Source organism: Hyperolius riggenbachi, chromosome 3, assembly GCF_040937935.1.
Source record: "Hyperolius riggenbachi isolate aHypRig1 chromosome 3, aHypRig1.pri, whole genome shotgun sequence".
NCBI lineage: Eukaryota > Metazoa > Chordata > Amphibia > Anura > Hyperoliidae > Hyperolius > Hyperolius riggenbachi.
This window is the reverse complement of record NC_090648.1, coordinates 259,804,034-259,828,895: the sequence shown is the minus strand read 5'-3', so window position 1 is coordinate 259,828,895 and position 24,862 is coordinate 259,804,034. Positions and strand designations below refer to the sequence as shown.

Sequence of the window (24,862 nt, the reverse complement as noted above, 5' to 3'; positions counted from 1 at the left end):
TGCAGTGTACACTCTGACAACCAGGAGAAAAATTAGAAGTGACCACACCGAGTGACTGCATACACCATAGATGGGAAAACCAGTGAGATAAAAAAGCAGAGTGTCAATCTCTGCTATGTAGCTATGTATACAGGGCATTCTGTAATAGTTGTTTGTCGTGGAATTTTTTTTTTCTTTGCATCATATACTATTAAAATGTATAGCATCACAGATCTTGGTGCCATATACATAATAATAATAGCAGTTTAGTTTGTACAAACTAATTTTAAAGTTACATGAAAGTGAAGACCATTTTAAATAAAATCCTTAACGATGAAAGTCAAGGATTGACCTGTTGACTATTTATACTTTTAACTGGTACATCATTTGTGTTTTGGTCTATTAGACTCTGCTGGAAAAGTGCCAGAACATTACTTCAGTGTCTTTGCTAGGCTCCCCTCATCTTACCGATTCTGCCTTTAAAGTCCTTGCACATGGAAAGAAGCTTGTGAAGATCAGAATTGAAGGTGAAGAGTGTACTGATTAGTAACTTTCCATTTTTGAATTTTCTTCTTTTCACTATGATGTTCTTTTATTTTATTTCAGGAAATAATTGGATCACTGATGCTAGCATCAAAGCCATTAGTAGATCGTGTCCTAGCCTGAACCACATTTATTTGGCAGATTGTCAAAAGATTACAGATATCAGTCTTAAGGCAATTTCCTCATTGAAGAACATTACTGTACTGAATGTAGCAGATTGTATAAGGTAGGTACTGTCACTCATGCACACTGCAATATGTTGATTTTTACTAAACTTACTGGGACAACCTATAACAGCATTTTTGTTAACCTAAGACTGACTTAAGAATTTTCTGGGAATTTTACAAGGTAGATCTCTCTCTCCCCCTTTCCCCTTCACACAACTGCTAAACTTGGTGCCCAACAAACTGGGCAATAGTTTATTAAGGCATTTGATATGATAGCTATCAGCAGTCCTGGTGTTGATAGGATTAAACGTTTTGTGAATGGGAAGATTAGATGCAGAAGGTAAATGAGGCATGCAGCAGATGTAAGTAGGGGGAAGTTAGTGTTAGGCATAGGTGGGGTATTAGTGTTAGGTGTGGACAGGGAACAGTGAGATGTAGGCTCAGGAGGCTAATATGGGAATATTGGTAACATTACTGATATTCTGAATATCAAAAATAGTTTACGGCAATATCCAGCGCCCAAATAACCGGCACCTTTTTTAAACATACGCAGATCAGGAAAGTTTGGTTTAGGAGATCTAAAGTTAGTATTGGCTGATGTGCCCATAGACATAACTATACATATATTAATACTGAATCGAAATAAGAAAAAAAAAGGGGAGGTACTCACCACTTATGTATAGGAAAGGGCCTGAATCCTAAAGAGCCTTCCCGGTCCTTTCTCCCCCCTCGCATTCCAGGGCTGTCCCCCCGTTGTAGGTATTCAGCCTACTGCTCGGATATGCCTTCGGGCATCCTTGGAAGGCTTCGGAAACATTCGTGTCCCTGAGTGCTTCTGAAGATAGGTGGCTCCATACTGCGCATGCGTGAGCACACACTGCCACACATTCGTGCATGTGCAATACAGAGCCGCTTGTCTTCGGAAGCACTCAGGACAGGGGTGCTTCTGAAGCGTCCCAAGGGAAGCAGCAGATTTGCACAGGGGACAGTGTTGGAATGAGAATGCCGAGAGAGGAGAGGGACAGCTCTATGAGGTTCAGAGTCTTTTCTTTCCACAGGTTAGTATCTGACTTTTTTTTTCCTTACAGTCGCTACATCTTCGCTGTCAGCCATAATATCTCAGAAAAAAACACATATATAAGCAGATAAATACTTGTGCTACTTGTGTATTGCACTGTCCACATTTTTATTTAAGTGATTTTTCTAGAATAAAAAAAAGAGAGAATCCTTCTTAGCATTTCCCATTTCAACTGTGGCTATTTTGAAGCCAATAATGATGTAATTTCCTCCCTTACTCTCCTCTGCCTGATTTGCCCGCACTTCACTATAGAAAGTGCATTGTCTCTGCATGAGAAATATTGGCCAATCAGAGAGGAACAGAGGTGTGGGAGGGGAAAACAGGAGGGAAAGAGGCTTCAGCCAATCAGGCTGCATTAGTTAAAGAGAAACTCCGACCAAGAATTGAACTTTATCCCAATCAGTAGCTGATACCCCCTTTTACATGAGAAATCTATTCCTTTTCACAAACAGACCATCAGGGGCACTGTATGACTGATATTGTGGTGAAACCCCTCCCACAAGAAACTCTGAGGACTGTGGTACTCCTGGCAGTTTCTTGTCTGTGAACCTTGTTGCATTGTGGGAAATAGTTGTTTACAGCTGTTTCCAACTGCCAAAAAAGCATGCAGCAGCTACATCACCTGCCAACAGTAAAAATGTCATAAATGTAAATCAGGGATTTAAAAGATGTTACAATGGGCAAACACTGACTAAGTCATTTATACATAATTATTGTAAAAACGAAGCACTTTTTTTATTATATTATTTTCACTGGAGCTCCTCTTTAAGTCCTGAGGGGAAGTAGAGAAGCAAAAAAGGACAACCCAGCATTCCCTGCAACTTTTTTTGTAATACCACATTTTGTGTGTACCAAATAAGAGTCAGGTCAACTGGGGAATGATCATTTATAAACAAGAAAAGTAATAGTGATTTTAACTTTTGAATTGCCTGGTTAGCATCCTTATTACTTGTTTACCAGATAAAAATAAAGAATTGATTTTATGCCCGACAGTTACACTTTAAGCTTTAGAATTTTAGTGGAGAAAAAACGTGGAAATTAAGTCTGGTATCTGAGTGTACTGATTTGCTTGCCTCAATTTACTCCATGCTACTCATTCTCATTGATGTTTGCGCTGCATTTACTGCATAAGCCTGATAGTTGCCTAGCACAGAAGAAGCAAGAATGAGCTTTACCCTCCTGAAATAACACTATCCTCGATTTTATGTTCTCGTATGTTTTGATGGAAAAAATATAGTTGTTATGTATACTACCAATAAATTTCAGCAGCTGGGACAACCTTACCTCTTTTATAACGATACAAGTTAATAGAATACAGATGTGAGAGCTTGAAAGCACTGTACAGCAGCTGCAAAATGTGAAGACATTGCTTCAGCTGAAGTATACACCATGCAACTGTACTTTACCTGTTATTACACCCTTTGAATGACGACTTTTCTAACTAAAAAGTGCCTTCAGCTGATTCATGAGGTATTCTTGGCACAGACACTATAATACCCTACCCCCAACTCATTTCAGCTGTGAATGGTTGCATTGTCATATGTGAAATGACTTTTACAGGGAATAAAAGTAGATTTTAGAAAATGTTATCTTGATTTTTAAATACAGTAAAATGCTTTAAAGTGGGAGCACTGCTTTTTTGCTGCTTTTTTTTATTTGAAGTGATATATGGACTATGCACTTTGCAACTGGCCATCTTTATAGTGCTCACAATGCACTGTGAACCATCCAAAAATGGCCAAATGTAAAAGGGGTGACATTCTTATGCCTGGTACTCACCATGCACTTTCCTGTCATATCAAAGGGTCGAACAGATAATTTCTTGACAGGTCAGATTAGGTTTCCGATCGATTTTGTACAGAAACGATTGGAAAACCAATCGGAAAAACATCACAAGCCTGATCAGACCTGTTGTGAATTATCGATTTGACTCATCGATCTGATTGGAAATTGCACAGTGAATACCAGGCATTTAGCTCCTCTTATCTCAAAGAAGCCTGATACCTCTTAACTAGTTTAGGCTAGTGATATATGTAGAGTGGCTGGATAGTGTACTGGTTAAGGGCCCCGTCCTTAACCAGTACGTTATCAGGAGGCCAGGGTTAGAAGCTTGGCTGCTCCTATGCAGTAGGCTAGGATCTATTTAGTAAGGAGTCCTTGGGTAATACTCCCTATCCCTTAACCCCTAGACTGTAAGGCCAATTGTCCAGGACTCTCATCCCCTTTTGTCTAACAACGCTGTGTAATGTGTGTGTGTGCATATCTTCCATCATTATGTAAAAATTTGTAACTGATTTGTTCACTGCATCAGCTGTAATTCACCTTTGTTTTGCACTGTTAACTGTCGTATTGTTTATATTGTATTGCTAATGCTATACCTTGTATTCTGTACTGCACCAAGGAAGACCCTGATGCTATATAAATCAATAATAATAATAACAACACTGCAGGGTGGCCTATTGAGCATGCCCTTAGTAGCTCTAGCTCGCAAGCACTTTGAATCTGACAGGAGATAAGCGCTGTACAATCCCTTCATATTAAACTCCAAGGAACCTGGCCAAGTAGTTACTATATCAGAAGTTTACTACAGTGTATCAGAATTGGTCATACTGTACATTGTATATTCACAGAGGTGCATGGCTGGGACCTGGGGACTGCGTTTACTATAGCAAGTGGTTTACTATATCAGCAGTTACTAGAAAGAGATTTTACTGTAGTATTATTATTATTGTTATCAGGGATGAGCTCCAGATAAAATTCAGATGAAATCATCCTCTAATTACTGCACCTGAGCGGGTGTGTGCGGTGGGGGGGGGTTAAATGTACCCAGCAGCCTACTTCTTTAACCCGTCACACGCTACGTTCCCAGCCGCGTCACGACTACTACGCTTCCTCCTTCAACCCGGAAGGAGGAAGTGTTTGTAGTCATGTGACCGCGGCTTGGAACACATCGTGGGATGCGCCGTTGGACGGGTTAAAGAAGAAGGCTGCTGGGTAAATTTAACCTCCCCTCCCCCGCACACACCCGCTCAGGGGCACTAATTAGAGGATGAAATTTGAATGAAACTCATTCAGATTTCATTCAAATTTTATCCAGAGCTCATCCCTGATTATTATATATGTACTTGAAAACAGTGTTCCCTATAGCAGATGACAAATGTAGACAGCAAAGTTACACTGTTATACAAGCTGTTCACTGACTACTACATAATACCAAAGTGCCATATCTTCAGTGTCATCACGTGAAAGGATAATAAAATATTTACAAATATGTGAGAGGTGTACTCACTTTTGCGATATACTGTTTATGTTGGCTGCACATTGCTCAGTATCTCTTGTTTTCTCCTGGCTAACTTGGAACTGAGAAGTGCCTGAAACTAGCAGTATCTATCAGTCACCATGAAACACCTACCTTCCAGTTTTGGCCAATGACTGAGTATAATTTGACATCATCATGGGCGCCCTGTGACATACGTATGCTCCCAGCGATGTTGTGCTTGGCGCAGAGAGAAACCGTGAGATGGTTCTCCCTGCTTGCGGCAAAGTAGGGGAATATAACACAAATATTTTCCTGCTGACTGCCCAGTGCTGCTATAGTCGTAACAATGTTACGGCTCTCAAAGCAGGCACTACTTGGCTTGGAGCTGGCACCAAGATAACCCATCTTGCGCCCTTTAGGTGATTGATTGGTTAGCTGGCAGCTACATTTCACAGTGGCAGCCACTCAGCGTTCTGACTGATGAGCTTCCTCATATTCTAACAACCAGCTGGCCACAGTGCTGATGCAGTATGAGCACTGTGGCCAGCCAGTTGTCAGGATAAGGTCACCCAGTGTAAACAGAGTGGAAGCTACCTCCAGTGGATATGGAATAGTGCAATTAGCAAAGCCTGCAGTAGCTTTCTAACAGGTGGCAGTGCAAGGGGTCAAGTAGCCCTACCCCTTCCTGCTGACGCCTATGATGAGGGGATAACATGACTGTTGTCCATGCCAGCTTGAGTGCATAATGTCATTAAACCAAACTGGGAACATACCAAATACTATGAAGTTTGTGCTCATACTTTTTCTTAAATTGGTCTGCTATAAACCATTGTGTATTAAATTTGAATAGAATTCAAAATGAAGGTATTTCACTAGCAGTATTACATTTTAGTCCCTGCTGTTAATGCATGCAAACATTTAAAAAATACATCTGTGTTGAAAAGATTCCCAGTTTGCACAAACTTCTCTATCTAGCTATGAACACAGTTGATTTTTTTTCCTCCATACAATAATCCCAGAAGTGGTTGGACAGGATAAATATAGCTTGCAAACTGTTGAATCGTAGTTCTCTGCACATCTAGTGTAATCTAATGTGGTTTCCTTTGCAGGATCAGTGACCCAGGAGTTAGACAAGTTTTGGAAGGTCCTTCGGGAAGCAAGCTAAGGGAGCTAAATTTAACAAACTGTCTGCGTGTCAGTGACCTGTCACTTCTCAGAATTGCCCAAAAGTAAGAAAGTTTGCCTGTATTATCACACTGGGGAAATGCAGTTCAAAAAGTTTGATTTAGAACTTAAATATTATAGCATTTTTTTTAACACATAACTTAATTATGGAATATTTTAGGGATAAACTGAAGAGAGTGAACGTCTTTTAAAAGCTAAACATGCATAAAATATCTCCATAACTTGTTTTTTGTAAATTTGTGTTGTAAATAATACAGTATGGAACACTCAATCAAGGCCTGTGGTAAAATCCATTAATTAAGCATGACATGTTTCCTGTATATAATTTCTTGAGTACATATCATGGCGTGACTTGGTGCATTGGGCGCTAAGTGGTGCCGATAGTTTAAATATTGATAATATAACATTACCTATATTATACTATAGACTTAGGCTGAGTTTCCACTAGGGGGCCACATCCATTTCCAAATCGGACGCTGTACCTGTGCTGAGGTACAATTGCATCAGAATCTCTCTAGACATATACGAATTTGAATGTGATGTCCAAATAAATTCAGGAGGCACTCCGATTTTTCCCCAACACCTGAATTCGGAAGCAGTCTATTGATTTCAATGGGCTGAGGCCTGGTGCACACGAGTGGTTTTTGAGGCGTTTCGCAAACCGCTTCCGCCTGTGAAAACGCTTGGCTAATGTATCTCAATGGGCTGGTGCACACCAGCGGTTTGAGGTTTTTAGCAAACTGCAAACGTGGGTCCTGCAGCACTTTTGCGGTTTGCAGAAGCGTTTCTGCCTCAATGTAAAGTATAGGAAAAGCGCAAACCGCTCGGAAAAATGGTAGATCAGAGCGGTTTTCCAGGCGTTTTTGCTACAGTAGCAGTTCAGTAACATCTTTACTGTAACAATATATGACATCTGCTACACAAAAACGCTCCAAAAAACGCTAGGCATGTTTAGAAAACCTCTCTAAACATGCCTAGAATCGTTCTGAAATCTGCTGCAAAAACCTCTAGCGTTTTGCGGATCTGCTAGCGGTTTTGGTGTGCAGTGGGCCTAACTCCTCATCCAAATTTGCTTGTGGAGAAACTGACGGGAATCACACAACTGGAATCACAGCATTACTCATTTGCCTATTCTCATTCTTCTAGGTGATATTTTCACAACTTGTAAATAAAATGCCCTTTGCACCACCAGCAGGCAAATAAATACTCAACATAATTTTGACAGTACTTTTTCATCTCCTTTTTGGTACTTTTTCCATTGCAGAGTGCTAAAAAGTTAATTTTAATTGAAGATGTAAAATTGTCTCCTAGGTTGAAAACTCAGGAGAAAAGGTGAATTGCATAAGGGCCCCATGTGTGTTTCCTACTTTGTACAGCACCACGGAATATGCTGGTGCTTTATAAATCAACAATAATAAATAATACATTTACATAGTATTTGTACGTTTTCTGCTCCACTATGTAAAGACCATTACCCTCCTGGCGGTATAAAAAAATACGCCAGGAGGCAGCGCGGCAGTTTTTTTTTAATTTATTTTTTTCTATATCATGTAGCGAGCCCAGGGCTCGCTACATGATAGCCGCTGCTCAGCGGCATCCCCCCGCCCTCTTCGATCGCCTTCGGCGATCTCCGATCAGGAAATCCCGTTCAAAGAACGGGATTTCCTGGAGGGCTTCCCCCGTCGCCATGGCGACGGGCGGGATGACGTCACCGACGTCACTAACGTCGGGACGTCATTGGGAGTCCCGGGCCACCCCTCGGCGCTGCCTGGCACTGATTGGCCAGGCAGCGCACGGGGTCTGGGGGGGGGGGGGCCGCGCGCCGCACCGGATAGCGGCGATCGGGCGCGCGGTGGCGGCGATCGGGGTGCTGGCGCAGCTAGCAAAGTGCTAGCTGCGTCCAGCAAAAAAAAAATTAAACAAATCGGCCCAGCAGGGCCTGAGCGGCACCCTCCGGCGGCTTACCCCGAACTACGTTCGGGGTTACCGCCAAGAAGGTTAAACTAATAATCCATTAAGGGGTTCACAGTCAGAGCAGTTATATGGCTATGGCTGATTATATTTTAGGGTGGTACTAAAGCACATGAAGGAAGCTCACACAGACATGGAGAAAAAAAATACATTCTGAAAGTATCCTGGTTGAGCGCATATCAGGCATTCTGCTATAGTGCAGCTACCTTTATCTTGCAGTCTGATTATTTTTTCATGGTATGTTGCATTGTATTTTGACAGCACCTTCCAATAAAATCCATATTTCTGGCTGCAGAGTTCTGTCAAATACTATGCCTTTTGACAAACATTAGTGATTGTGATGTCCTTTTCATGCATGCCAACTGGCTGTATGTTGAAACTAGAATAGAACTGCTTTCAGTAACTTTCATAGGAGCTGTGTGTTTTCTTTTGCTCAGGGCTCTTTCACATTAGGGCAGATTTTCTGCGTTTCAACGCAAAGGATAAAGTTTGCGTTACCCAAGGTGAAATGAAAGTCCATAGACTTTCATTTTAGCTTTCACATATAACGCAGCCTTTTTGTGCGTTGCGTTACACTGCACCCAGGCGCAGTTTTTTGGCCAACGCTAGCTTTATGCGTTACAATGTTAGTCAATGTAAAACGCACACTATGCGCGTTTTTAATCCGTTAACGCAGGCAATCAGTCCCAGAATGCAACAGAGGAACAATGTAGAAAGTTGAAAACTAAAAGAAAAAAAAATTACCTGCGTTTTCCTATGTCCTGTAACGCATTGAAAACGGATTAAAAACGCACACTCACTGCAGTGCAACGCATATCAAAACGCATTAAAACGCATACAACAAAACGTATGCTTTGAGCGTTCTCCAACGCAAGCTCTGATGTGAAAGAGCCCTCATGATTTGTTCTGGGCTAGTGGAGTAGAACTGTGAAAGGACTAGTATTTGGAGTATTGCAGGCCTTCCAATTCAGCCTGACATTTTATTTTGAATATTATACTTGAGATGCCAGCAAAACATGTCATGGAGAGAAATGAAAAGCATGAGTGGCCAATTGATCCCATATGTTAGGTGTTATTTCTTTATAACAATATACAGTTTGTGTCAATTTAGTGAGCCATAGAGAGCATACTAGGATCTGGCAGTGAAATGAAAGGAATTTAACAGATACAGTTAGGTCCATAAATATTTGGACAGATACAACTTTTTCTAATTTTGGTTCTACTTTACCACAATGAATTTTAAATGAAACTACTCAGTTGCAGTTGAATTGCATTCTTTCAGATGTAATGCAGTGGGGTGAACAAAACGATTGCATACAAATATGAGGCAACTAAAGTATTTTTTTAAAAACAATTCCCCGCAGGGTGTGGTCTACTTCAGCATTTTGGTGTTGTACACTGGATATTGTACAGTATATAATTTTGCACTTAGTTTGTCACTGTATTTGTCTACAATGTGCTTTGAGAGAGCGGACCCCATGGGGCCCTGAAATAATTGTCAGCTGTAACTTTGTGGACTGTACCTGATGCAATAAATTTGTAAGCTTGACGCTTTTGATATACAACTGGTGTGCTGACCTGAATCTCTACTACTTCTGCATATGGTATGGTGGTGTTTGCTAGCCACCCAGGTCATAGCACCCAATAACTTGAGGAAAGGTGGGCCACTTTAGGGCTTTACAAACTTACTGCTCATTACACAGATGGGGAAAAAAACATCACACAACCTTGCTAGCAGTAAAGATGCTGGCACCACTGATAAGTCATTGGGAGTCATTAATAATAAAAAAAAAAGCCAGATACTTACCTAAGGAGAGGGTAGGCTCTGGGTCCTACTAAGCCTTCCATCTCCTCTCCCAGTGCCCTTGGTGCAGCGCAGGATCCCCAGTTTGAAACCCCCACCCTGGGGAGACTTCAGAAGTCTTCGGGAGCAGAGTCCTCCCGCAGACAGGCAGCTCCATACTGTGCTCGGCTCCAGAAGATTTCCAAAGCCTCCCTCCAGCTGCTGAGACAGCAGCATTTGACCAAATTTGTTGAATGCTGCTACGGGGGATCCTGTAATGGAATGGGCACTGGGAGAGGAGTTGGAAGGCTCATTAGGACCCAGAGCCTTCCCTCTCCTTAGGTAAGTAAGTATCTGGCTTTTTTTTATTTTTTATTAAAGATTCCCAATGACTTTAAAAATGTAAATGAGGGCAAGGTAGGTAAATGGTAGGCAAACATTGACTAAATAATTTACAAATTAATACTACAAAAAAATGAAGTTTATTCATTAAGTTATATTTAGTAAAGTTCCTCTATAAGTACTCTTACTAGCATTCTTTACTTTATCTATTGCTTATGAATGCAAATAAAATGTTTGTTTTTTCCGTAGGTGTCACAACCTAAACTTCCTAAATATTCGCTTTTGTGAGAATGTGAGTGATTCTGGCATTGAACTTGTTGGAAATATGGGTTCGCTTCTCTCCATTGATGTCTCTGGGACCAGCATAACAGACCAGGTGTGTGTGCGGACAATGTCTCTATTGTATGGAGAAACACAGCTCAAGCAAGAGAAGGAACAAGCTTAATTAAAAGTCTGTTAAGAGCATAGTGCTTAACATTTTGAGACGAGGGACAAAGGACACATTTTAGTGGCACAGATTTTAGGTCTCCCCCAGCTACACCCCCTCATATTAGTCATCATTGCAGACAGCCAAAGTTTTTCAGGATAAACAATACCTGGTGTACAAAGACACATTAGATATCAACAATAAAATGAACCTGAAAAGAAGACACTTAGATGCAGGGTCTTATTTCAAATAACAGTGGAGTTGCTATATAGGTATTTCACGTACTTCCATGGAATGGAAATATTATAGGGAGCCCTACTTATATGGTCTTAGATAGCAGTAGGTTAGCTTTAGGAATAGGGAAGGGGGATAATGTAGGGCCCAGGACCCGCTAGAGTGCTTTCGGCAGAAATTTGGAATTGCCAATAATCGTCAGCCATTCCAAAAATCGCTTTGCCAATGAAAGTAATTGGAGGTGAGCTTACTGGAGCACTTGTGATTTGGCCAAGTCACAGTGATTGCAATTCAATGTTAAGTATAGAATTGCTACAAAATCAATTACCAATCACTGTACAAAAGAGATTTTGCAGTGATTTTACCACCTGAACCACCAACAAAAATGTAATTGCTAATTGCTTTTGCAATCATTAGTACGCAAATAAAATGGCTCCAAAAAACGCTGGAAATTCTTACTGAAATCGCCTTACAAAACACTAACAAAAACGCTGGCGACTGCAATCAGCGATCTGTAGTGGGTCACAGGTCACAGGCCTAGATAGCGGTAGGTTAATGTTAGAAGTAGATAGAGAGAGGGTTAGTGTGAGAGGAAGGGTAAAGTAAGGCAATAATAGAGCATCATTAGCCAGCTCTCAATAGTAGAATATGGGCAACATTGATGCTGTTCTTCTTGCAGCTTAACCCGGCACCCCAATTTCCCTGGCACCCATTTTTGATAGACGCAGATTTCCTCTGTGGTGTGACTTGTTATATGTGTGTCATGGTCTGCCTTTTATCTGAATCTTCACCCAATTCTGTGTTGGTTTCCATGCATTAGTGATAAGCAAGCCAATTCTAACTAATTCCTTGTTTAGGATAGTAAATTACAACATAATTAACAGAGCTGCTCTTTAGATTGATTATTTGCTTTGCTAGAAGCTTTCATTTCCTAAACCCAACATTGCCTTCTGGGTGGGACTAATTACAGTTTTTTTTTCTGCTCATAACTACCATGCTTTGCCTGCCAGCCAATCTGTGGAGTTGATGGTCTGGGGGTAATAATGATTGAACTGTCAATTATTATAAATTCTTTATGTTACTATTAGTTTTCCTGAAGGGCGAGTACATGGAGACGTGTAATCAACACATACTAAAAAAAAAAAAAAAAAGCTAATGTACTCATGCTCACAAGTTTTTATAAAAAATGAACATACTTTACTTGTACTGCAAGTATGATTATGTAATTTAGTGCTTCTGTGCATTTAATTATATCCAATTGGCCAGTATTAATAATGAACCCGAGTAACACTGTAATTTTGTGTACTTGTATTTCCATGAAGGAAATGGCAGCTGGATGAAAAGCTTACCCAAGAGTGTGGGAATAAAAATGGTATCAAATTTAATGTGATGTGTGTGTTAAAAAAGCACCATCTGCTGTTTTTTTCCTATATTCTATATTTATTTCCACAGACTTTGGTTTCTATTTGATTACTAAGTCAGCCTTTCCTTCAAAGGCTGTCATTAACCATATTGCCTTCTTTAACCCAAAGCCAAAGAAGATTGTTTCCATTCTGTAGTATTTATAAAATAAATGACACCCGAAGCAGTGTGGGTCCAGCTCAAGGGAGGTTACAGTTAAAGTGGCCCTGTATTGAGAGCAGTATAAAGGATATCATCCCATACCATACAGCCATATCAATCCCTGCCATGTACTGACGAGGACCAAAAGTCCAAAACAGGCTGTCTGCATGTGGGGCTGGTGTGGCTGTGAAATATTTAAAGCTATAGGCTTGCTATACACCAGCGGTTCTAGATGCTTGCCTGGCTTACAGGGGCGAAAATAGATAATTTGCATATTTAGTATTGGTGCATTGTGGGTAGCCACAAATGTTCACTATAGCTGAATTATTGCAAGTTTTCTTCTGTTTTAACCGCTTGCCGCCCGCGTCACGTTGATGGGCGTGGCCGCGGCGTCAGCCCAGGACCAGCTAACGCCAATTGGCGTAAAGTCCTGGGGCAGCAGTTTACGGGAGATCGCGCGCATCTCCCGCTTGGTGGGCGGAGCTGAGCTCCGCCTTCAGTCTCCGAGTGGCGATCGCCGCTCGGAAGACTGTTACACGGCGAAACCGCTGTGTATTTACATGTACAGCGCTGCGATCAGCAGCAGCGCTGTACAGGGGACAGCCGTGTGACACGGCTGTCCCCCTGGGGGACAAGAGAGCGATCGGCTCTCATAGGCAGAAGCCTATGACAGCCAATCGCCGTGATTGGCCGGCTGGGGGGAGGGAGGGGATTTAGAAAAAAAGACGAAAATAGCAAAATATTCAAAAAACAAACAAACAAATATTTATTAAAAAAAATAAACACAGGGGGGGGGGGGGCGATCAGACCTCACCAACAGAGAGCTCTGTTGGTGGGGCGAAAAGGGGGGGGGGGGAAATCACTTGTGTGCAGAGTTATACGGCCCTGCAGCTTGGTCTTAAAGCTGCAGTGGCCAATTAAGGTTAAATTAGGCTGGTCACTAGGGGGGTTTAACACCATGGTCCTCAAGAGGTTAAGAAGGCAAATTTCACCAAGCATGTTTATTTATTATTATACAATGCCATTATTCTGGCTGTCTTGCTTATCTTTTACCTTCAGTAGTGTTTGAATCACACACTAGAGGCAATCATGTGCCAGTGTATTCAGACTTTATTCAAAGCACCTGCTCTATGTACCAAACTCATTCTGGGATAGTGATTTAAAGTATTGCAGGTAGAGGATCAGCAGGACAGCCAGGCAACATGCATTATTTAAAAGAAAATCAATTTGGCACCCTCTATATCCCTTTCAGAACGGAGTCATTTTAAGTGCATATTGATGAAGCGGCCGGGTCATAGAGCTAAAAAGAGAGAAATTGTAAAAAACTCAGGAAAACCACATTAGGTGAAATATTTCATTGCATCTCAGGGCTTTAGGACCACTTAATATACAAGAATGTACCAAGTGTTGCTGTTCTGCAGAATAAACTCAGGCAGTGCCAGTGGCCTTATAAATAGCTCTGCCAACATTTAAAACAAAATTATAACATACCCAGTACAGGTCATTTCACAATAACAGTTCAGAGTTAGTTTATATTTGTTTCTATCTTGGGATCCTGTTATACAAGCTGTGTCACCATCCATGCGAACCTCTGTAGCAATGGTCATGGAAAAATAACTGCCTTGCTTGATTACTTCTGTAGTCTCTAGCTCTCCCTGAAGCTCCAACAACCTCTAGTGCACTTGCTCCCATTTTGTTTCTGAAATGGGTAATGTGCATTATACTTCATGACACCGCACAAGCTTTACATACATCTTACAGTGTGGTATATGGTATGCCAATAGTTGGTTTAATACGGCCGTAACGTTACCAGAGTAGAATCCCGATCCACCCCTCAGCGCTGCCTGGCACTGATTGGCCAGGCTGCGCAAGGGGTCTGGAGGGGGGGGGGGGGCGGCGAATCAGCGGCGATCGGAAACTGCACGCAGCTAGCAAAGTGCTAGCTGCGTGCAGTAAAAAAAAAATTTTGAAAAACAGAAATGCTCCTACGCAGGTTATCCCGAGCTGAGCTCGGGATAACCGGCAAGGAGGTTAAGCAATACCACAATAATAATAAATGCAATGGTACTGTAACTAATGACTAACAATTGAATCAGAACTATAATGCTTCTTTTGTACCCTGTCTTATTATACCATTATACCATGCTATTTGTCAAAAAGAAAAAGTCTACTACATTAATAGGTCAGAGGAGACCTGAATCAGCACTGGAGTAAGTAAATATTAAACTGCTCCACTGGGCTACTCTGCAGAAAGGGGAGGAGCAGGCCCTCCAAAACATTAGACTATGTTTTAGCTTTTGTCCTCTTATGCGATTGAGTTTGACACCCCTGCTTAATGAGCTGCAGAAATTCAAGTCCAGCAGTATCACCTCTTCTTCCTCTTCCACCAGGATGACTCCAGTCATCATCTTTGCAGAAGGGGAAGACAGAAAACTCCAAAGCTTGCAGTGCAGGGGTACTACAGTACAATGATATGAAAAAGAGAAACCGAGAGCCCAATATAGTGTAGTAGGTATTAAAATTGGTAATATGGAAAGAGTATGTTATACTCACAAACCAGGGTTACCGCCAGGCAACCACTGTATAGGCAGGTGAGGAGATTGTCCTGTCCTCACTCAGGATTAAGAAGTCGCTCTCTGTAGATAGTAGAAAAAGGGGTATCCCCCTCCACTAGGGGTGGAGATATATATATGACGAGAATAGAACAGAGGCACCAAAAGTATGAAAACCGTTATTAAAACTTTAAAAATGCTTAGGAGGCAGCGGTGGACTTACCTCCTGCTAGCAGACTCAAGAGACTGTCTTATTCAAAAATATAAAATGTTTATTTGGTATACTCCAGGGGGTTGTAACGCGTTTCACGGGTCTATACCCGCTTCCTCAGGCAATAGGAAATAGGAGCACACAACTGGAGACAAAGGCACAGATTGGAGTGTGTTAGGACCAATTGCATAGATATATACAGATGTATGAACTGATAACATGTAATAAGTTATAGAAGGGAAATAAGGTGTTATCGAACCTGTAGTATAGTGGGTAATAGGGGAGGGCTTATTAGGAATAGATTTGTGCACAAAAGTTTATATTAGCATATGTGGCGAGTAAAAAACATTATAGTGTGGGCAACGGGTGAGAACTCATAAGTAAGTACTTTAATAGATAAACAATACAGGCACTCGGCGCATGTGCATTAGATCCTCATGACGTCAGTGCCCAGATATGGCCAAAACCGAGATTCGGAAGCCGCGCTCCCGGCCCGTATTGCAAGACATGGCCCGTAATGACGCAAGACATGCGACCGAAATGCCGCTTTCACGGCCATTAATGATGCAAGACATGTGGTCGCATTCCCGCTTGGCGGGAAAACGCCCACCCGCCCTCTGATTGGTGAGGGGGCGTACACAACTGATTTACACAGCAAGAAGAGACCACTGCGGTACTGAGGCGCCAGGAGTGTCCCTGACTAATTGCTGGTAAGTGTCCTGCTTTATTACTCCTACCATACCTATCCACTATTCCTAGAATCACTGTTTTTTACTCCTACAAGCACTGTTTATCTATTAAGGAACTTACTTATGAGTTCTCACCCGTTGCCCACACTATAATGTTTTTTACTCGTCACATATGCTAATATAAACTTTTGTGGAGAAATCTACTCCTAATAAGCCCCTCCCGACAGAATTACAATTTCTATAGAAATAACGACCTTTTTGTATTCTCCTTCACTACGCATCTCCCTATTAAACCTAATCAATCACTCTCACCATTACTTGAAATAATACCCTCACCTATTACCCACTATACTTGCAGGAGGTAAGTCCACCGCTGCCTCCTAAGCATTTTTAAAGTTTTAATAACTGTTTTTATACTTTTGGCGCCTCTGTTCTATTCTCGTCATACAGTACAATGAGTTTGGGAGAGGGATACAGTGCATGTGTGGGGCTATGGTATATAAAGTGTGAATAATGTACCTTGTATCTATGTGTCTACATGTCTGTGCCCACATGTGTATGATAAGTATGTGTGCATGCTTATGTGCGTTTATGGTGTGGATGCATGTTTCAAATGTGGGTTTGACATTGATTTCCATGTACACCCTTGCTTGCTAGGCTTACATACATTGCCTGGCCAAACTCACAAAATCTCATGGTTACACCCACCTTCCCTCACAGCTGTGTGTGCAACACAATTCCCCCATTGCAGACACTCCAAATCATTTCAAATCTTAGCAATGCTCCTGTTGTTAGGTAAGGCCTACCTACACAGTTTAAAGGTCAACTGCAGTGAGAGGTATATGGAGGCTGCCATATTTACGTCCCTTTAAACAATACTAGTTGGCTGGCTATCCTGCTGAACCTCTGCCTCTAATACTTTCAGCCATAGCCCCTGAACAAGCATGCAGCAGATCAGGTGTTTCTGACATTTTTTTGTCAGATCTGACAAGATTAGCTGCATGCTTCTTTCTGGTCGGATTCAGACACTACAGCAGCCAATTAGACCAGCAGGGATGCCAGGCAACCGGTACTGCTAAAAGGAAATAAATATGGTAGCCTCCATATACCTCTCAGTACAGTTCACAAAAATAGGGACACAGAGAGCCCAATTTACTGTAGTAAGTCTAGTGTAAAATAAATAATAGAGTACATAAATAATACTCACAAACCAGGGTCACCTCATAGGTAACCACTGTAACAGCAAGTGGGGAGATTAGACCTTAAATGAGGCGTATAACAACAGCAGTGAGTCGGGAGAATGCCTATAGCTCCTCTAGGCGTTATCCTAACTCACTGCTGTTATACTCCTCATTTATTGCCTGATGAAGCGGGTTGATGCCCGTGAAGCGCGTTGCAACCCCTTTTCGGGACTATGTCAATAAAATTATGAGTGTTTAAAAGTGACAGTTCTGTGTCTGCCTTGGGGAGATAAATCCACCACTGCCTCCTCCGCATATTTTAAAAGTTTTATCTTATTTTTATTCTTTTGGCGCCTCTGTTCATTATATACAACACTCTCAGTACAGTTGTCCTTTAAGCAGTTTTAGGCAGCTAACGTACAATAAATTCTGTACAGGCTTTTGAAAAAATAGTGATCTGTGTATATTTTTTTAGATGTTTTCTTGAATTCAATTCACCCACCATCATTATGAACTTTCTCTGTAACCTTATATTCTGAAAAAAACATAAATAAATAATATTCATGACCATATTGAGGATGATTAAAGCAACAGGCTGCCCAGTCCAGGCCCACAAGTTATTCCGCATCATTTCCTGAGGTAAACTGTGCATTTACAAGCAGACATAAAATGACATTCACATCTGGAGTCCAGATCACCCAGCTTTACAACACACATGGAACATGAGGCACAGTTCCTGAGCTGCAGGATTCTCCAGCAAAGGCATATGGTTTACTTCACTTATAGGGAAATTAATCTTTTCTGTGGTGACTTAAAAAAAAAACACCATACCTGTCATAGGTTACTTTTTTAATGCCATACATACCATCATTTTAATTTTTAGCTGCTAGAGAAGTTATCGGACATTCTCCCAGCGAAATCTAAGGGCCCATTCACACTAGGGCGATTAGCAGGTGATTCCCACTAATCACCAAAGCTCTAGCGCTTTTTAAAGCACTAGTGCAATTCTAACCTTTGGCAATGTTCTCACTGCCGCAATTGGCACCAATCACGGGCATTTTGCGATTAGCGCCAATCGCAAAAAGCGTTACCTGCAGCATTTAGTAAAGGGATGATCGCGATCACTCTGAATCGCTGAAATGTCCATTGATTTGTACCGTGCTAATCTCAGTAAATTCACTCGTGCTAAGCGCAAGCGTTTTTTTCAATTTCCGATGTGAACTTAGTGCTGAGACAGTAACGTTCTCTCTTACGCTCTCTGCTGCCCCCTGTCTAAGCACCAGAATCATGCTGCTGGTAGCAGCCCTACACCAAGAGGCTCGGTTTACAACCTGTCAGAACAACTCTCAGTAATTGAGAGCCCTACTTGGCTAATGATAATGTTACTGTCATGTTATAAACCATTAAAGGCACCAGCTCACAAGAGTTCGTATATAAATATGAATCAAAATGATCAAAAATGTTACAATTTTAAACTCATTAGAAGTACATATTAAATTAAAAAATATAAAACCTTGCAAGACAACCAGTTCCAAGACCTCTGCCTTGGCCTGGTCCCACCAAAATCCCTGACGTAACATCACAGGTCTGGGGTGCTTTGCCTTCAGCACACTCTTGGAGCTTTTATTTAATGAATGTCATAATGAAGATTTTTACATACAGTAGCTTTAATCAACCATACTCTAACGTAATTCAAGTGAATTAAAAAAATGAATGCTAGTTAAAGGGATACTTAAGTCTAAAAAAATAATATATTTTTACTCACCTGGGGCATCCCTCAGCCCCCTGAAGCTGTATGGTGCCCACGCAGCCTGGCTCCGATCCCCCTGCCCCCCGCCGTCGGCTACTTCCGGGTTCGGCGACAGCCGCCGACAGGCTGGGAACGCGAGTGATTCTCCGCGTTCCCAGCCGCTGTATCACCCTCTATGCTGCTATAGCGTATATGTATACGCTATAGCAGCATAGAGGGTGATATAGCGGCTGGGAACGCGGAGAATCACTCACGGTCCCAGTCTGTCGGCGGCTGTCGCCGAACCCGGAAGTAGTCGCCGGCGGGGACAGGAGGATCGGAGTGAGGCTGCGAGGGCACCATACAGCTTAAGGGGGCTGAGGGATGCCCCAGGTGAGTAAAACTTTTTTTTTTTTAGACTTAAGTATCCCTTTAAAGCCAAACACAGCGACAGGGCAGTGTTTCCTCTGGTCATCTAAGCATGAATTACCAGTAGTTATAACAGTGTATCCTCCCAGTTATTATACAGTTATAAACACTATAATAGTACTAGTCAGAGCCTCCCTTGCTGTGAATTCTTTGTGACAAGTATTCTTCAGCTTCCTGTTCTCAATTGATGGAAGTGGAAACCCACATGGTTAGAGGTGATGTGCATTTTGAGTTGCTTTTGTACTCATCACAATCATAAAACCTCTAAAATTGTATTCATTAATACATGTGTACACATACTCCGAAGTAGTACATTTCTCCCTGATTAAAATGAACAATTAATTACTTTTCTCCTGTGTAGCAGTGGCTTATAGTAGGCAGTAAAAATGTGACAGATGCATTTTTTTCCTCACTCAGTTATTTATTTTCAGAAACACTTACTGGATGGAGGTTGCTTTGTCCAACTGCCAGAATAGTGTGCAAATGAGTAGGGATGTGCTTTTGTAAAGAATAAAGGAGATACTTAGGATCCCCATGAGGAGATGAACTAGAACAGTGATAAGCAAACTTGGCTCTCCAGCTGTTAAATAACTACAAGTCCCACAATGCTTTTGCCTTTATGAATGACTGTGGCTGTCAGGCTTATGAAGTGCATTGTGGGACTTGTAGTTCCTTAAACAGTTTGCCTATCACTGAACTAGTCCAAAAGCTGACATATCTGACAGAATTTTACAGTCCACTACTGTAAGTGACAGTGACATGGGAGAAGAGGAATTTATAATGCATTTTAATCTGAGAGAAATTTACTTCTTATAAGTATGTAATTTATTTTTTGCAGTAGTGGTCCTTTAATGGTTATTTGAGTCACCATAGCCTCTCTGTCACCTCAAACCAGTCTGGTCATTTTCCTCTCAATAACAAGGCATTTCTGTCAGCAGGTGGTAGGATACACCATTGGCTGTGCCTGTAACTTGTGTGTCTGTATGATGCAGGTTGCAAGTGATCCGGCAGGAATCTACATAGTGCCTCTATTTCTGTCATCAGAGATACTGCTCACTAGATTTTTTTTTTTTTGCTTAATTTTGGCTAACCTCAAGACAGTTGTGCATAAGAATACCAGTAAACAAGTAGTTACAGAAATGCTAAAATAAGCCCATTTGGCACAAACAATCATGCTACTGTAAACATTTCTAAGGCTTTCCCCCAATTCTGATGTTTGATGTGAACATTAACTGAAGCTCCTGTCCTGGAACTGAATGATTGTATTCATTACTGGCAAATGACTGGCTTTAGATAACTGCAAGAATAAGCAGGTGTACATGCTTTTCTCATCTAGTGCTTGGTGCATTTATGCGTGTGTGGCATCTTTTTCTGAAGTGGAAAGCAAAGTGAAAGATACTGAAATAGCAGTTTCAGAGAAACCTCAAGGCATGTGTGCGTATTCTGCAGTCGGTATTCCTTAATAATTCAGTGGCCAGACAATATGAAGACAGGAGGCATCACATTTCTATTTTCATTACCCTACATTAGAGTAACCGAGCAGCTCAGGGTGACCCAAACTACTAGGGACGTATAGGGGGATAAAAGGGACCAAAAAGCCCTCCTACTAAAAAAAAGCAAAGCTTGGTGTAATTTGCCTTCTTAAAACAGAAGGAAATTTGCAATAATTCAGCTATAAATGAACAGTTGTGGTTACCCACAATACACTACTACTGAATATGCAAATTATCCCTTTTCACCCTTGTTAAGCCAAGCAAGCATCCAGAACCACTGGTGTATAGCAAGCCTATAGCTTTTAATTTTGCACAGCCATATCAAACCCACATGTAGACAGCCTGTTTTGGACTTTTGGTCCTCATCAGTACATGGCAGGGATTGATAAGGCTGTATGAGATAGGGCTTGGTCCAGTACAACAGAGTAACCAAGCAGCTCAGGGTGACCCAAACTACTAGGAATGTATAGGGGGATAAAAGGGACCAAAAAGTCATCCTACTAAAAAAAAAAAAAGCAAAGCTTGGTGTAATTTGCCTTCTTAAAACAGAAGGAAATTTGCAAAGCTATTTATGAAAAATAATGTGACTACTTTATTTCAATTCAGGGACTGACCACACTTGGGGCGCAAAGTAAACTAAAGGAACTTTTCATATCAGAATGTCTCGGGATTACAGACATCGGAATTCAAGTAACTTCACTATTACTATCTTGGGCAACAGTTGTTAAGTCAGGTTCCTTACTTCTTTGTAGCTTAGGAATTCAAGATTTGTTAAAATTATAATTCAGGCTCAATGTTTAAGCATGTTTGGAATATTTTAGGATTTCCAATGCATACTTTCTGTGTATTGTGCATAAATAATGTCTGCATTATTATTTTTTATTGCCTAGGTTTCTAGGTTTGTAAACTGGATTCCTGCGTGAATGTCAGATGCAGTTTGGTTAGGCTGAAAATAATAATTCTAACATTTGTATAGCACTTTTCCCCTGTTGGACACAAAATGCTTGAGAGTTGGCCACCTTGTAATGTTAGGAAATCTTGCTCAAAGACTTCTTACTGAATAAGTACTGGCTTCAGCAAAGATTCAAACCCTGGTCTCCAATGTCAGAGGTGGTGCCCTTAGCCAGTAGACTATCCAGCAAAGCAATCTGCAAGCCATTCAAACTATTCCCTCTATCCCGTTATCACCCAAACAGATTGGCAGTGGATAGTATACTAGTTAAGGGCTCTGCCTCTGACACAGGAGACCTGGGTTGGAATTACTGTTTAGTAAGCCAGCCTATTCAGCAGGAGACCTTGGGCAAGACTCCCTAACACTGCCCTGCCTATAGAGCACATCCTAGTGGCTGCAGCTCTGTCGCTTTGAGTCCGCCAGGAGAAAAGCACAATATACATGTTGTATTGTATTTGCATATATACCTTTAAATTTTACCTGTGAATGGAGTTACCTTCCTAAATTTGCCTGGCATTGTGGCTTGTTATTCCAAAAACATACATAAAATAAGTGTGCATCTTATGTTGACTAAATGTCCTAACCCACATGCTCATACCAGGTCAGTTTTTCAACTCCCATAAATCTGTCATAAAACATTCACATTAGGAGAACCATGTCACAAATATGCACTCTACTCGTGCAGTGACCTAACAAGGATGTTTTAGCAGCCAGGAAATGTTTTATGTTCTGCCTAAATACATGGTTTATATCAGTCTATAGATTGCTTTGCATATTTAGTGGTTTTCTTTAGTTTACTTGAAGAGAGGAAAAAAGCAGACCTGGGGGCTACTTACTTCTGAATCCTAAAGAGGCTTTCCCCATCCTGCTCACCAAAGGGGATCCAGTGCTGGGACCCCCGAAGTTTCCACTGACAATGGCTCATCAGTAGTGTGCCCAAGCGCAATAGCAGCTTGTCTATGGGCTCCAGCAGAAATACCTGATTGGGCTAAGCTATTTCCTCCAGAGCGCAAACAGAGCCGCTACTGCACAATTATGGCTCTGCAGTGTTCGGGGGTGTTGATGCTGGTTCCAGAGGTTTCCCCCTCCCGAGGTTAACACACCCAGGGGCACTTCTTTCCCTTAAAATTTTACTTTAAAGGGGCACTACAGCGAAAAACTATAAAATTTAAAATACGTGCAAACATACAAAGAAGTAGTGCATTTTATCCAGAGTAAAATGAGCCATAAATTACTTTTCTCCTATAATGCTGTCACTTACAGTATTTAGTAGAAATGGGACAGAAGCGACAGGTTTTGGACTAGTCCATCTCTTCAAAGGGGATTCTCAGCGAGGCTTTTATTCTTTATAAATTATATTCCTGAAAAAAGATTTAACTACTTGGAGGACCCACCCTTTACCCCCCCCTTAAGGACCAGCGCTGTGTTGAGTGATCTGTGCTGGGTGGGCTCTGCAGCCCCCAGCACAGATCATGTAGCAGGCAGAGAGATCAGATCACCCCCCTTTTTTGCCCACTAGGGGGATGATGTGCTGGGGGGGTCCGATCTCTCCTGCCTGCATGTGGCTGGCGGGGGGGGGGGAGGCACCTCAAAGCCCCCCTCCGCGGCGAAATTCCCCCCTCCCTCTCCTACCTGCTCCCCCCCCGGAGATCAGGGCTGCACAGGACGCTATCCGTCCTGTGCAGCCAGTGACAGGACGTCCCGTCACATGGCGGCGATCCCCGGCCGCTGATTGGCCGGGGATCGCCGATCTGCCTTACGGCGCTGCTGCGCAGCAGCGCCGTACAATGTAAACAAAGCGGATTATTTCCGCTTGTGTTTACATTTAGCCTGCGAGCCGCCATCGGCGGCCCGCAGGCTATTCACGGAGCCCCCCGCCGTGATTTGACAGGAAGCAGCCGCTCGCGCGAGCAGCTGCTTCCTGATTAATCAGCCTGCAGCTGGCGACGCAATACTGCGTCGCTGGTCCTGCAGCTGCCACTTTGCCGACGCGCGGTATGAGTGCGCGGTCGGCAAGTGGTTAAACAAGGATGCTGGCCAGCTTCCCTGCTCCCTACACAGTTTTTTGCAGTTGGACAGAGCAACTGCCATTCACCAAGTGCTTTTGAAAATAAATATATCCCTGAGAATCCCCTATAAAGAGATGGGCTAGTCAAAAACCTGTCGGTAATGTCAGATTTTTACAACCTACCTACTGTGACAGCAACATAGGAGAAAAGTAATTTATGGCTCATTTTACTCTGGAAAAAATGTACTTATTTGTATATGTTTGCACATATTTTACAATTTACAGTTTTTTGCTGTAGTGCCCCTTTAAGTGATGTCAAATATGCTAAACCACATTAGGCATAAACCGCTTCTGGGATACCAAACACAAAACGCTGGAAACAGAATACAGAACATTGTACATTTTCAAGGATTTTGTTTGCTTGGCTGTGCTTAGGCTTTAAAGTGAGGGGTGTTAATTCTAATTTTTAACACAAAGGTTAAGTACTAACATTATATGCAGCTGTGAGCCTATCAAGTGTAACATAATGAGGGTGACAGCTGGCCTTTCTGTTCTTGTTTTTCCAGGAGAAGACACAGGAAATGTTTTAAAATGTCTAACACATAATTAATGCAGCGTGCACCAAATAAATATATACTGAACAGTTTATTTATTTTTACTAAAGAAAAGCAGGCACACTTAGTGTTGAACTACTAATCAAATGAAGTCATTAGAATAATTGTAACTATAACTACACAAATTAATTTTCCTAGTTATTCTGTTATGAGGTCTACAAGACACACAATTGTCTTTGAAATCTTTTTGGAAATGTGTATGGATCAACAGGAATACTTAAATTCAAATATTGAATGTTCACTCCAATTTGTTTTGTTCATATCATGGAACAATATGAAGCCAGGTAATTAAACAAGAACAAACAAGAACAAGAAAGAAGTTTACACATGAAAATGACAAAGGATAGATGTATACAGCAAACAAAAGTATACAAATCAGATGTATTCAGATAAGAAAAAAATAAGGTTATAAATCATACCTCCAGGGAGTTAAAGCGGAATACAACCCTGCATTTCAACTTTGCTCTAAAACA

At 41.6% G+C, this 24,862-nt stretch overlaps 1 protein-coding gene across 3 annotated transcripts in view; it reads left to right on the top strand.

The window, feature by feature from the left end:
• FBXL13 (F-box and leucine rich repeat protein 13) overlaps nt 1-24,862 on the top strand; it is a 227,738-nt gene that overhangs the window by 183,970 nt on the left and 18,906 nt on the right. For 2 of the 3 annotated variants that reach the window (XM_068276222.1, XM_068276220.1), the window contains exons 14-18: nt 386-506; nt 586-748; nt 6,136-6,255; nt 10,557-10,683; nt 21,422-21,505. In XM_068276222.1, the coding sequence (XP_068132323.1) occupies nt 386-506; nt 586-748; nt 6,136-6,255; nt 10,557-10,683; nt 21,422-21,505 (615 nt within the window). The remainder of the gene's footprint in view (nt 1-385; nt 507-585; nt 749-6,135; nt 6,256-10,556; nt 10,684-21,421; nt 21,506-24,862) is intronic. The other variant, XM_068276221.1, reaches the window with a different exon arrangement.